The sequence below is a fragment of the Patiria miniata genome, unplaced genomic scaffold (assembly GCF_015706575.1).
Source record: "Patiria miniata isolate m_02_andy unplaced genomic scaffold, ASM1570657v1 HiC_scaffold_18, whole genome shotgun sequence".
In the NCBI taxonomy this organism is placed as follows: domain Eukaryota; kingdom Metazoa; phylum Echinodermata; class Asteroidea; order Valvatida; family Asterinidae; genus Patiria; species Patiria miniata.
Genome location: NW_024037056.1, coordinates 14,370,852 through 14,385,926, shown reverse-complemented (window position 1 = coordinate 14,385,926; position 15,075 = coordinate 14,370,852). Strand labels below are relative to the sequence as shown.

The following is a 15,075-nucleotide window of genomic DNA, read 5'->3' as shown; positions in this document are numbered from 1 at the left end:
AAGCAATAGCGCGGGGGGCACAGGTGGCTTCGGTCAATTGTTTAATTGTTTATTCAGTGCATACACCCGCAACATACTCGAGCTTGTCTGAGGGCTAGACGTTTTTATGGTTGAATGCGCGATTACCCGCTGCAGCGATAACCCGACACCGCGAGAGAGCGCCGCATCACGACCGCACCGTTGCGTTGAGCGCGAATCACGTGTTGCCGGGCACCCTATACGAAGTTGTTTGCTTGGAGTGCATGCATACATGACTGGTCGTCAGCCAATTGCGAATATTCTTCATGTTGCGGTCAGGCGCGGATATCCTGGGAGGGGGGGGGGGGTATGTAGGGTTCGACTTAGCAGTAACCCGAAAACCAAATGCTCGTCAAAACAGCGGGCTCATACTATTTGGTAAGGAGCCCTGTTGGCGAGTCAAAAATTATTGGGATATGGCAAAGATGAAAGTACAGGAAGAAAAAAATCAAAAAATCAATCAGAAATCAAACCGGTATATATTTGTGTATAGTAAACGGTTGAAATGATAAGATGCTTCAGGATGCATTTTTTACATGTATGTCCAACCTTGGACGTACATGATAAAAATCACTACAAGGTAGACGCCCAGGTTAAGTGACATTAAACAGCCGTCAGATTGAAACTCCATCATAACTGGTTGTCTAACTATAGGGCTTGGCAAGGAATTCGTACTTTTTTTGCATGATTCACATTGCGAAGGAGGACGGTTCAACAATGATATTAACAAGATGCAAGGTCAATTAAACGTTCACAATGCGAAGGTACATGGTTCATATTGCGAAGAAGCAAGTGCAACGTTGACATCAAGCATGATTCATGGTGTACATTGACAAGATCGAACGTGAACATTAACAAGTTGGAACATTTATATTAAGAAGGAACAATTTCCACAATGCGATATTAAGCTACGTGCAACGTGCATATTGCGAAGGTACAACGTCAATATTAAGAAGTTACAAGGTTCATATTAAAAAGGTCAATATTAAAATGTCGTTCCAGGGCCACCGTAATTTTGCGCATAGCACGATTGTAACAAAATGTAATACAAATGCGCGTACGCGCAACGTGTACTGTGTGTGAAGGAAGGTGAGCGGCCGCCGGCGTGACATGACTTGAGTGTAGTGTGTACGCACGCACAACGCAATGCCCACGACGTATTTGAGCAGGGTTATGATTGGCGATCATCTTCTTCAACCCTAAATGTACGGGCCTTAACAATGTCCAATCAGAATAGATGTTAGATAATTAGTTAGACCAGAACTTTCCCCAACAACACTTTTTTTTTACAATGCCGTACGGTGGCGCTGTTTGTGTTTACGGCTAGTTGAAGCGGTGCGGGTTTACTGAAAACCTCAATTCACACACAAAATCGTGTTAAGTTCTGCTAAAACAACAATGTATATATCCTGAAAAGTACGGGCTTTGTTTTTAATATAAATTCAATATTTTATATCAGTATGATGTAGAATAAAATTGTCTGTCTTATATTCTTTTAACAAGTCAAAGCGTTGCTCCGTTTTCCAATGGTGTACAAAAAAAACATCGAGGCGCCGTTTTTGATGGCTATTCCCATAGCAAAAAAATCAGTTCCTGTGTGGACGCTTGAAAAGGTGCGCTCACAAATTGATATGAACTTGTAAGTTTTTCGATGAGAGATTTTGTTTCTTTTGTCAGCCGTTCGTCTACCCGTTTTTTTACTTTTTTTCAAAGTCTGTATCGTTTTTAATTTTTTGAAGCTTTGTGCTGGTCTTTGTTCTAATTTTTTGCTTAAGCTCGTTAAATTTTGCGAGCTCTCTCGTAATCAATAAGAACTCTTCGTGCGATATATCTCCATCGTTGATGGCTTGAGACACGTATATTTTAATCGTGTAAAGCATTGGAAAACTGAAGGGTGAATGTGGCTTATACTCTTAGTTCCAAAACAGGCAAGAATACAACATGGGCACATACTGTATCGGCTGCCTCTTTTATTGTTTGCAACACTTTGGACGCAAAGTTCTAGTCCACACAAGGATTATTTTTTTGGCTCATTCCTTCGTTCCATGCAACAAACAACTAGGTTAATTAGCAGAAATGACAATTCCAAAATATTACAAATCGAAAAGAAAGAATCTTACCAATTTTTGAAGCGGTTAATTAAATCTCCGTTCACTTGCTCGAAATGGTTTTCGAGTTTAGTTGGCAATGTCGGTAGAGGTAGGGTACATCAACTGCTCTCGGTCATATAGAAATTGTTACTGAACATCACACGACTACAACCAGTCAATATATAGGTAACTAGACAAGTTTGTTTTACCTAGTGACCTTTAGACTTTATTTAAAAACATGCTGAATAATTTTGATGAATGCACTTTGCCTCAGTCAACCGTCACAAGCTGTGACCCGTCAACAGCTTGTGGCACCACGTCGTTAAGGCAATGACCATAAAAGGGTGAACAGCGCCCTCATTCGTTTCTTCAACACTATTTTTGCTTTTGACTGGTCCCCATACAATATGGGGACCGGTAGCTAGTTCCCATTTAAAGCCATTCATTGTATCACCTCTGCGCGTGCGCAACATGATTTTTATTGTTGAGAACGATGTTTACAGCTTTGCGCATGAATGACTATTGAACACATAAACAAAACTCAATCTCACCATAATCAGTAGGCAAAATCACCAGTGTCTCCACGAACGCAACTTTTCAACTGCAAAAGTTTCACAAACTGAAAAGTAGTGCCTCTCTCTTTATTGATTGTTGCAGCAAAAATCGAAGCTCATCACCATACACTGTGGTAGCCTTTTGTTGCCATTTTACAGTAGAATGGAGGAAAACCTAATGTTTTCAGGATTCATTGCACGGTACCAGTCCTCCCTACATTCGAAGTCCAAAGGACAACGGAGGGACCGGGAACAAGTCTATTTTTGCTTCTCCAAGGTTTGAAAGCATGCACTGCACGTAGACGATTCTGGTTCTGGTTCTAGTTCTAGTTCTGGTTCTGGTTCTGGTTCTGGTTCATGGTTCCGGTTCTGGTTCTAGTTCTGGTTCTAGATCTGGCTCTGGTTCTGGTTCTGGTTCTGGTTCTGGTTCTGGTTGAGTCGGTAAAATTCACTGAAGAATAGCACACCAACTTTTTACCTTATGACTCGCATGGAGTGGATTGGAGATGACCTTAGTTAATTGCCTTAGTTGTCCATGAAGTGCTTGGATGCACTATATCCATGATGCAAGTAGTGTAGTTGACGGTGTTGGCTGGCAACTTCTTCCATTCTGTGATGGTTCTCGGGAAGAAAGAGATCTTGTAGGCTTCCTTGGTTGCCTGCCGCTTGTAGAATTTGTGTTGGTGCCCCCTGGTATTTTTTGTGTTTACGGCGAGGTGCTCTGCTCGTGAGATGGCAACCAGCTCGTGTTTGATTTTGTAGAAGCATTGGTAGCCTTTGCATCTATAAATCCATTGGTGTTTTTTTTAAATTGAAATCAGGAATTGACCTGGACGGTGTTCGGGAACGAAATTAAGGTATCGTCACAGGGAATTTGCGTAGAATAAGTGATAAAATAACTTGGAAAAACCAATAATACTGTATCGGTGAAAGATTTGACACATAATACGATTGAGAGTAACTCATACTGTAACAATATTTTTATTATAGAAAAAGTTTGTAATTTACACGATTTCTAAATATAAATTGTCTGAGCATTATATACTTCCATTGATTATTTTAGTATACATCTGGAATGATTCTAGAAAGTTTCAAAATAGTTTTAAATAATTAATGAATACGACACATTTCAACCTAAAACATCTCTTGGATTTATTGAAAAGGCACACTATCTGCATAGTTTTTAATAAAAATTCACTTAATAAGTAAGAAATGTTAAACCAAATTAACAACATTATTTTATTAAACCCAATCACCAGTTTGTACACAGGAAACAAAATATCAATTGTTTGATTTTTTTTTAAATAAATTTTTAAATGCCGTTCTATACTTGAATTTCTGTTTTCTTATTTAGTGAGTTCATTGCACTATACGACTTAATTCAGAATCGGATATGTCTGTTCTACAGGTCAGAGCAACAAAATATGCTACGCTATATACGGTACGAATAGTAAAATCTAACGTCGACTATAACGGAGACACGTGCCGGAGTCACGTGATGGAAAGCTGCAAGTAAATTGTCAAGTACAAAAATTATAAATTGGATCTTTAATAAACATCATTTCGATCAATAACAATGCCAATGAATGTAAAACCTACAGAACCTATTGTGCGAAAGTATAATAAAAATGAAGGAGGTCTATTCAGTCTATTGAATTGTATTTTAGATGTATTGGCAGTGAAGAGTTTTTTTATTGGCAGAGACTTTCTTTGTTGGCAGCCTGTTTAGAACTTCATTAATTCAGCGTTATATCCGAACCAAATTCCCCCCCCCCCAAAAAAAAACAATAATTAATAACTTCTACTCGTCACTAAACTAAAAATCTGTGCTGAGTGTGCCACCCGGGGCGCCCTCTGCCTTCCCATCGGACGCCATCTTGACGTCGCTGTCCTTGCCCTCCTCGGCGCTAGGGGGCGCCCTGTAGGTCATGTAGCAGAGGATGTAGAAGATGCAGGAGCCCAGCTTGAGGCTGGCGAGGAGGATGAAGACGTTCAGACTCATCTCGCCGTTGTTGTAGAGCCAGCACTGGCGGGCGCCGTCGCACGATGTCTCCCACAGGATGCAGGACTGGTCGATGATGCTACCGAAGATGATGGGTCCAGGTACGGTCCCTGATAAAAGAAGGAATTCCATAAAATTTAAGGAACCTCAGTTAATACCATGTATTCTTTATTACGCCTCTAAGTAAGCGATCACTTCCTTTCCAGGAAGAAGATTCCTGTTTTAAAAAAGTCTTTCCGTGGCAGTTCCACCTGCTTCGCCCAATTAATTACTTACCTAATGCTCGGTACAGGAGCGATTGCACACCGAGTGCAAACGCACGCTGCGTGTGCGAAACACACCTGTAAAAAGCAGATAGAAAGAAATCTTAGTGTATCAATGTTTTTAATCTGACAAAATTATAACAACTTCTACATTAAGCTGCTACCTTCTAACCATTTCTACGATCTTTGCCTGATGTCTTCTGCCTATACCTAACGACTCTGCCTAACATTCTCTGCCTATTTTCCACGACTCTGCCTGCGTCTTATAACTTACTTTGACGGTTCTGTTAACTTCTGTATAACTTCTTGTATTGGCGTAATGGTTCAAGTTTGGAAAGATCTCTACCTTTTTTTCAATCTGTAGTGATTTTTTTGTCGATAGTCCTCACCTTATAGTAGCCGTTATAGTTGGTACCACTGCCAGGAACGTGAACAACGCCATACCAAAGACAACGACAATGAAGCCCCACATGTTACCACAGTCGATCGAGCATTTGCCGGCCACTGCCCCGTGAGGTGCATCGGTCTCGTTCGCTGAGACGCAACCACAGCCGGAGAAAGTCTGAGAAAAAAATGATTGGCACGACATAAAATTTGACAGATGTTATATTTCATCTCCTACACTCATATACAGGGGAGTCAGGTTTGCGTGGCGGTACTTTCCTCGCCTTCCACCGATGTGACCCGGGTTCGAATCCCGCCCGGGCCAATATGTGGATTGAGTTTTCAGTCCCTACCTCCACAGGTTTTCCTGTGCTTTGCCTCCCACCTTTACAACTGTACTTCATTATTTGACACACCTGGTTCTTTCTTTGTATCATGTAAACGCCATCTTTAGTTCCTTTCACCGGACCTCGTGGTTTGCTAATTTATCACAAGCTTTCATCAAAAACTTGTCATTCGCAACATACAACTGAATGACTTTTGATCAATTGACTGATTAGGATCGATAATCAATACATGAATGGATCAGTGTTCTTTTACATCCTATATCATAATTTCTAAGCTGTGAACCTAAACGATGCCCCAATTTTTTCTCTAGCCAAAGTTCTAAAGCGAACGCCACTATTCAACTACAAGGCTCTACAGTTTTCCTCGATAATCAATAATCGATTGATCGATAATTCACCTGGTACCCGTCAGCGTTCTTGTCCAGTTTCTCCGTGCAGCCAGCGTGGCACGACGAGTAGTACATGATGTTGTTGTCTCCACACACGGGGTTGTATGAGGTGTCACAGCTGCAGCCGCTGTTGCATTGGGACGCCAGGTCGAAGACGCCTTTATAGTCCAACGATCTAAGATTGGTAACAAATAAAAAAGGACCAAGTTTGTGAATGGATTCCTCGGTCACCTGACTAAAAGTCGTGATCTTATTGGTCAATTAACGCGCACAGTTTGATCAATATAATGGAACTCACGTGTTGTTGTAGTAAGTGTTGACGCCAGCAAACCTGAGACTTGGACAACTGAAGAAGAACCCAGCCATGAGGACAAGAGAAACGATGAGCGTCCCGATGCACAGACGAATCATGCCCCGGAACATCAGGTTGAATTTCTTGACTAGGAACCCACCAATCAGAGCGCCGATTAGTCCGGATGGGATGGTGATCATTCCTGGTGAAGAACGAAAGAATCCCATTGGTTAGTTCAAGATAAAACAATTAAAAAAAGAAAAGCCTAAAGTCTTCCTTACTAACTGTCCGAAATAAATTCTATATCCGAGGTGAAAATTTCAGTTGAAACCAGTGCAACTGGTTCCAACTGATACCAGTGGAACTGGAAATTGGTGACTGGTTTGAACTGGTTTAACTTGTTTTGAACTGGTATGAGCTGGTTTTTAAACAGTTTTACCAATTTCAGTTGAAACCAGTTGAACCAGTTTGACTGGGTTCAACTGGAATTTTCACTTGGGAGACTAGGTCCATATTTACCGGCAATGATGGCAGATGACCCAGAAGACACGCTGAATTGTGACTCCAAGAACTTGGGCCCAAAGGCAGCGATACTGGACAGGATCATCCATTCCGTGATGAGACCGAGGCAGATGAACATGAAGGGAGCGTTCTTAACCAGGGTCCAGACTGCAATTGGGAAGTCTTTGATGCCACCTGCTACTCCCTCTGAGAGAGTAAGAAGATGAAGTGCTATCGTGTCAGAAAGGCTTCCCACAAATTTACAGTCAGTAAACCAGTTATAATAGGTAGGCAATGAGTCAGTTACGTAAACGTATATGTAGCCAGCAAACCAGTTTACGGGGTGGTTTAAGAGCTAGTTTGTGGACTGGTGATTTAGTTAATGACCTGCAGTTATCCAGTTAGATGTTACGTTCCATCAGATAGTTGTGTAGTTGTGTAGCTTATCAAACCAACATTAACTGGTGTGTTTAATAGTTATTAATAAACCGATTTCGCTTTTTTTGAGCAGGTTCAAACATTTACCTAGTTTGCTAACCTAGTTTGGATTGGTGGAATAGTCGATAGCGGACACTTTACAACTGTTTCCAGTGTGTTAGTGATTAGTCTTGTGGATTAATCTGTTGGTTTGTATTGGTCAGTCGGTTTGGTTAGTTCTTCGGTGGCTTTGACAATTTTTTTATTTACCTGTTTCACTCCTGGACTTGAAATCTGTTCCTTTCTGGTTTTCCACGACCCTTAGCGCTGCAACCTTTTTATGATCTGCAAGGCAAGAACACGGAGTAATTTCATCATTATAGTTGCTTGTAATATTGCAGCCTACATCTTTCATTTGCTTCGAGCACAACCTATGAGGGCGCCCAGCTGATATTAATGGCTAATAAAAACCAGTTGAGTTCAGCGTGAAAGCAGGATCGGCTGTACAAACCAGCACAGTGTCTTCAAACGCATTGCCTACCAAGGCCGCCGGATTAGCCACACCATATGCGTTTGTTATCACAAAAAGGTCAAGAGTATGTAGTATAAAGCCCATTATTTGTGAATAGGAAACTCTATCAACATAAACAGAAGTGAAAGGTTGACCTAACCATCTGTTGGTAACTGTATTAATAATAGTAATAATAAAATATTATGTAGATTGATACGGGACTCAGTCACACTATAAATAAATAGTTTATCTTTCGATCCCTTTACTGTATTAGTTAATAATTAAGTTCACTTTAGTACACGGCCATAAGCAACAAATTGATAAATGTTGAACAACCTTTTCATTATCTGGCGTTAACCCAGAGCTTTTCTCGCGACGTCACGAATATTACGTATAAGCTAGACTACCTTTGTGGTGTCTTGGAAACAGTGGAAGCACCACGAGGTTATTAACAGTGAGCTCAACGTTAAAGCTAAAATTTTAGGTCTCCTCAAATTCACGTCGACAAAATGCTGAACCATTTATCCAGTATCTGGCATATAAAATGTACTACAAGCGCATGCGCCGTGACGTCACGAGATTACTTAACACCTGTCCTACCTTTGAGGTATCTTGGGAAGCCGAAGAGTGGAAGCACCACGAGGATCCCAAGACATGCTGGCATGACCGAGCCCAACCACCACGCACCCACCCATAACGGATGGTCATCGGCTATACCCCTGGTAGAAGAAAGGAAGAAACAACCATCTCTTATTTGTCCTCATTAGTCTTGCCATAGAATAGGAAACATGAAACTGACATGCATGATTAAAGCCCCAAACTGTGTTACTCCCTATAAACAGTATAAGGGTGTCATCTGATATTTACCACACGAACAGTGATCATTTTCCACATTGATTTAGTCTTGTCGTGTACCAATTTAGGTTATTTTATACTTTCACGATTAAAGAGCTCAACGCTAATGATACTTCACTGCATGCGAGAGAATTCTTCAGTTGTCTCTAATTGTCAAGCAACAAAGAACAAGTTCGTAATAGTGCCTTCTAAAACGAAGTGAACTTTTTTGTAAAGATTTTGATCTGTTAATCTTAACAGACTTATTCATCTGTAATTTTCAATATTGAGACTTGTCGTTTAAGGACTCCCAGGGTCATGCACTGTCTGATTTTCAATAATCTGAATTATTAACAAGTTTTTGTTTTTATTTTGTTTACCCTGGTGGCTCTTTAGGGAAGTCGGTCCAAATTCCGAGGAACAGACCTCCGACTAAATACCCGACAGCAGGACCCAGTGTAGATACAGCCTGGAAAATACCTGTTGGTACGAAAACAAGAAAACAGCTGGTAATCAAGACTAGTTGTTGATGCGAGTTTATGTTTATCATGGGGGATCCATTCCAGTCGGTATTACCATTTTTTGTAATTTCTAGTTGATATTAAGGCGTCCAGCGATCAATTTTATGGAATCCAGTCAACTTGGAACTGGAAACATATAAGAACAGTTTTACAACCTATCTAGTTGATCTGTCTTTCAGTCAGAGCTTAAGTTACACCTGGATGCGTTTGTCAAACTATTCTCTCAAGTAGGTCTCCAGCTTTTTTTGGACTAGATTCAATTTAAATGTCCATCATGTAGAATTTCTGACTCACCTATGTAAATAGAAACACTCGCTGGCCTAACGTTCTCATCCAGATAGGTGACTCCCAGTGTATAGAGTGGAGAAGCGCCTATACCATGCAGCGCCTGCGCGGCTACAAACATCCAGAAGTAGTTACTCAGGCTAGAGTCGCCTTCGAGACACGCCTTTGAAGTCGGGCGTGTCGGGTCACAGGTGTCGATCTCAGAAGGCGTGACGTCATATTCTGGGGTTATGAAATGAGGCAGCATGAACACCAGCGAGCCAAGGACGAAGATGAAGGCGCCCGTGCCTAGCCACTTGGGTTTGTGGCTGCTCTCGCCTAAGTAGGTGACGAAGATGATGACGATCATGACGGAGAAGTCGTAGCAGCTGCTGATGGAGCCGCTTTGCACGCTGGGAAGGACAAAGCGGCGCTCTAGAGTGGAGGTGATGACGTAGATGAAGCCATTAACCGTCATGCCCTGGACTAAAGCGAACCAGCACAGGAACACCAGATAACCCTTAGGGTTGTTGAGGAACTGAAGCCACTTGGGTCGGATGGACAGCCACCCGTACGGGACACACTCAACATCTTCATTCGCATCTTCTTCTTTTGAAGAGATACTTGTCGTGTGTTTGTTGGTGTTTCGTATCTCCACCTCGGCTTGGTTGGAGATACCGTTGCGATCGTTCTGGTCATCCATGGCTCTGTAGGAAGGATTGACCACTCCCACTTCTGTCCTCCCCCCGAAGTCGTTACTGTCCTCTTCACCCATTGGCTAAGCACCTGTTGAATTATTCATGTTACTGCATAAACGTCAGATAAGGTGCTGAGGAGGTTGACAAGGTGATCCCTCCTTTTGAATCCTGCAGTATACACAAGCAAAACAGAAGCAATCATGTTAATTGCAATGAAGGCTACTATGGCCTTCTCTACACACAATGACAACGTGAACATTATCAATCAGCCATTTGCTATTACATCATGACGCATTAACTTCACCACACAGCGGTAGAAATGAAACGTACACTGTAAAAAGTTTCGGTTCAGATTCGACTCGGATCTGGGTCTTTTTGACCCGATACTTTCCAGGGTCAACATAACTCTTTTCTGGCTCGAAAGAAGAGCATTTTTGACATGGGTTCTGGCTGGGTCAAAATGAGCCGGAAACGATCTAGAAAAGATGCCATTTTGACCCGAAAAGATGTCATTTTGAACCTCTAAAAAAATATCAGGTCAAACTCTGACTTGGTACGTTTCAGAGTATAGGTTCTGTTGCCAGAAAGTCAATTTTCGAGTCACAAAATGGAACCAGAGGTCGTTCGTGGGTGACTGTTCCAGACGAACGCCATAATAATTGATCGTTCGCAAATTTGGGTTAAGAAAACATGGGTAAGATCTGAGGCTTTGCATGATGGAGACACTGATAACGAAAGGTTTGCAAGAAACACCATGTGCGAATAATTTCTCAAAGAGAGAAAATGGTTCTGAAAAGAACCTGAGGTATAAACTCGACGTTTCGGTCCATATGCTCTGACCGTCTTCAGGAGAGAAAACATGCACAAGCGTGACAATCACTTACCGATGTATTGCACAGTGTTAGTAACGACATGCCCGTGTACGGAAAAGATAACCCGTTCCTGCCTTTCCACAACCACAATAGACTTACATGAAACTGCTCTTTCATGTGCCAAGCGCCGAACTCAATATAATGGACGTACAGTGCACACATAGGAAACAATCCCAGTACTATCGAACGCAAAACGGCAGCCGGTCTAAAACCGTTGTTGTCCTTGTGATAGCCTATGCATTATAGAATCGTCGATGATGCGTTGCTATGGAAATCTTGGTGCTTTAAAAAAGGAAATTTGAGTATATTTACGAGCACTTGAATTATCCTTTAATAACCAGTCGATCGATCATCGGACGACCTTTGCTAATGTGACTGATAATTAAAGCCGGTTGTACGGCATAGTGAACGTGTACAAATGTATGGCTTTGTTGCTCATTACGGATGATATGGTTATGTTGATGTGTTCTTTACTCGACTTTGTGGCAGACATGTAGATACGAATCAAAGTTGGTATATTTGAACAAGTGGACAGGGGGTTAACGAACGAATGATTGTTATATTGGAATGAATAGGTATGTGCATAAATAACACGTGATAGAAGATGTTGTCAAGGGTGAGTCAGAAAAAAGAAACTCAAATGGCATGAGCATTTTTTAATGAAGTTCTGCATTAAGCACATTCAAAAATCTAGGATATGAAAGCCCAATTAATACACTTTCTTTTAGTTCAAGAATCATTCAAATCACTCGTGTATTTTTCAAGATACGTAATTTTAAACACAAACACCGTTTTAGGGTTCTATCCACGGATCACAAAACAGTGCGTACTGTTAGTTCAGCAAATTTCACATAGGGATGTATATGAGTTGTTTTTCGTTTTGCTGAAAGAACACTTACCTTTTTTTTGTGATCTGTGGACAGAACTTTAAAACGGTATTTTTGTTCAAATTTCCGTAACTTGAAAAGTACATTAGTGCTTTGAATGATTCTTGTACTAAAAGAAAGCTTATTAATTAGGCTTTCATATCTTGATCGTGAAGGTGCTAAATGCAGAACTTCATTTAAAAAATGGTCCTGGCATTTGGGTTTCCTCAATTTTTTATTTTTTTTTACTATGTATTCAACTGGGAACCAATAATACATTTAGAGTATATGCTATTGTCGATAATACAGGGGCCGTTTGACTTGCATTTTTATCGTACTCCAAGAGTAACACTTGTTATGTTTATGAAATAATCATTTAATAATTTTCATCTTTAAATGAACATTAGTTAATGTAATTGAAAAAAGTGGAAAACTATTTGCTGGAGTTTATACGAAAAAGATTCAATACTTTGCTTTTCTATTTCTCCAATTGAATGCAAAGTCTTCAACACTGTATGTGCCAAACCTTAATACCGAGTTATTCTGTGTAGCTAGGTCTCATATCACTATTATTCAGATAAAATAAAGATAACCCCACCACCAAAAACAAAGATAACCCCACCACCGACCCGAACTTTGCTCAAGGCGGCACAATTGTTAATCATTACAATTTCAACTGATAATCTTTTCAGGATCTTTAATAATGTTTGTGTTTTGATAAGACTTTAAAAGACCAAGTGGCGTCATGTACGTTCACCCTAAGCCACATATGAAATAGTTGTCGGTAATTTTTTTCCGTACCCATACACATATTTTTTTCAAATTACCATAGACTATTTCAATGAACAGGTGTTGTCAATTTAATCGATTTTTTTGTACGCATGACACTCGTAACGGTTTTATGCAATGTTTTCTCATCGATAGACTCCCGTTGCCATGAACTTGCCAGGCAAAATAGTCCAGCTACCATAAACAAAATCGGACAGGATGTAGTTATCACGCAAAATGATGTGTGAAAACAGTTAACCCTTTTTATAGAAACCTGAATTTTTTACGCACATTGGCATGGACGTTTACTAGTACTAAACTACAGGTAGAAGGCTCTTATAACATAATCAAAACACAGGCAATGATTAAGTCTAACAATCGCTACGACATCTTTAATAGACAATTTGTTTCGAAACACCGTTCACAACCACTTTTGCAGCCGACACAAAAGAAAAACAAGTCTCCAATATCCTGCCATGTGAAAACATACTGGATGATTTTCCTACATGGACTAACATTACAGGCCGTACTTTAAGCGGGTCACTCGAATGATATGTCTGTGAGAAAGAATAAAACTCCGTTTCCCCAGCCTTGCCTATAAGCCCAGTCTGACTATATTTCCCGCAGGTACATCGTAACGCATCTATTACCGTGCCTCAAGGCCTTGCCATTGTTCCCGATTGTTTGTGTTGTATAATGGTCACCTTTCGCTTCGTTGAACAAACCGAATAAGCATATTTGTCCATAAAATGTGATATGCAATTTTGGGGGTTATAGGCTATATAGGCCAAGAGGGATCATGTTTACAGCGAAATGGATTTGAGTTATTTTCGTCTGACTTTGAAGTTGGGATGCATATTCAAGTATTAAGTGCTAAACGTATACAAACCAAAACATTTTAATATCGTTTTGTTGACAAAGTTATCACTATCGTTCTGTAAGAAACATATTAGTTTACGGTTAAAACATAACTCCGAGGGAAGGACGCATAAACTCAGGGTAAACATTCATTTTTAACCAAACTTTAAAAAGTAAGGGAAAAGAATGACAAATTTGTGTGGTCACAAAACCAAAGTATGCCCTATACATTTTCATTTGTAGAATTATCTTTTAATTCTCTTTTTTTCCCCACGTATTTATTCCACGTATTATTTTCACCTATTATTTTCCACCTGTTATTCAAGTGGAACGGTCCCAACAGTTCTCTTTTATAAAGGAAATCTGAATATCAATCGAAGTCATTACAATAATGACAGATGAATACATTCATTACAATTCCTATACATGCAACAAATGAAGCTTTTTATGGCGTCGGTCTTGCAGTCTATGGTGCACAATAGTAAATTATTGGAACTCAGGTCAAGAACCCCCTACAATTCCCATCCATAGGCGGGGTTGCACATTCACACTGTAATCTATAGCAATACTCTTTTCTCCACACCGGACCAATCCACCCCTATAGCTGTTATGTAATGTTCTATATCATGAATACAAAACTTTGCTCTCTAATTTTTATAAGGTTCTTCGAAAGATCAATTAAAGTTAACTGAAAGGTCATCTAATTTTGCCGTCTTAATTACTATTTGTAAACATAGCATTGGAAAACTTAGTGGTGAATGTGGCCTATACTCTTAGTTCCAAAACAGGCAACAACGCAACATGGGCACATAATATCGGCTGCTCCTTTTACTGTTTGCTGTACTTTGGACGCAAAGTTCTAGTCCACACAAGGATTGTTTTTTTCGCTCATTCCTTCGTTCCACGCAACAAACAACTAGGTTAATTAGCAGAAATGACAATTCCACAATATTACAAATCGAAAAGAAATAATCTTACCAATTTTTTTGAAGCGGTTAAATCTCCGTTCACTTGCGCGAAATGGTGTTCGAGTTTAGCTGGCAATGTGGGTACTGGTTGTGTACATCAACTGCTATCATATATAAATGATAACTGATCATCACACGACCACAACTAGTCGATATTCGGCAACCAGACAACGGCTGTTGTATGAACCAAACCAAACTCTCTTGTGACCCGCACACATGAATACGTAGAGTAACGTTTGATTTACCAAATAGTCGTGGACTTCTTCGTGTCACGCCCTTGTGACCTTTAGACTTTATTTAAACAAAATGCTGAATAATTTTGATGAATGCACTTTGGCGTAGGAGGGCGGGGACTGGGTGTATTTGTACTCGATCTTTTAGTCAACCCCGCATGCATCGTGCGTAACAAGAACCATATCAGTCATAGTCAGTGACCCGTCAACAGCTTGTGGCTCCACGTCGTTAAGGCAATGACCATGAAAGGGTGAACAACGCCCTCATTCGTTTCTTCAACACTATTTTTGCTTTTGACTGGTCCCCATACAATATGGGGACCGGTAGCTAGTTCCCATTTAAAAAGCCATTTATTGGATCACCTCTGCGCGTGTGCAACATGATTGTTATTGTTGAGAACGATGTTGACAGCTTTGCGCATGAA

General features: G+C 40.4%; 1 protein-coding gene across 1 annotated transcript; it reads right to left on the bottom strand.

Annotated features, from left to right (window-relative positions):
- Nucleotides 1-4,003: 4,003 nt before the first annotated feature.
- Nucleotides 4,004-14,731, bottom strand: LOC119724773 (solute carrier organic anion transporter family member 4A1-like). Its single transcript, XM_038195982.1, has 11 exons — nucleotides 14,428-14,731; nucleotides 9,418-10,253; nucleotides 8,983-9,082; nucleotides 8,369-8,487; nucleotides 7,528-7,602; nucleotides 6,859-7,047; nucleotides 6,346-6,541; nucleotides 6,057-6,222; nucleotides 5,317-5,489; nucleotides 4,941-5,005; nucleotides 4,004-4,774 (listed from the first exon to the last, which is right to left on the bottom strand). Exons 2-11 carry the CDS (start codon nucleotides 10,160-10,162, stop codon nucleotides 4,479-4,481), a joined length of 2,124 nt encoding a protein of 707 aa, XP_038051910.1. The 5' UTR covers nucleotides 10,163-10,253; nucleotides 14,428-14,731; the 3' UTR covers nucleotides 4,004-4,478.
- Between the last annotated feature and the right edge of the window lie 344 nt (nucleotides 14,732-15,075).

What these genes read in the sequence shown, in the direction of transcription:
- LOC119724773 (XM_038195982.1), bottom strand. Translation starts at nt 10,162, where the DNA reads ATGGGTGAAGAGGACAGTAACGACTTCGGGGGGAGGACAGAAGTGGGA. An exon ending in CAAGTCCAGGAGTGAAACAG is followed by an intron (nt 7,048 to 7,527) that starts GTAAATAAAAAA and finishes TTACTCTCTCAG; the next exon opens with AGGGAGTAGCAGGTGGCATC. An exon ending in GCTCCTGTACCGAGCATTAG is followed by an intron (nt 4,775 to 4,940) that starts GTAAGTAATTAA and finishes TTCTTTTATCAG; the next exon opens with GGACCGTACCTGGACCCATC.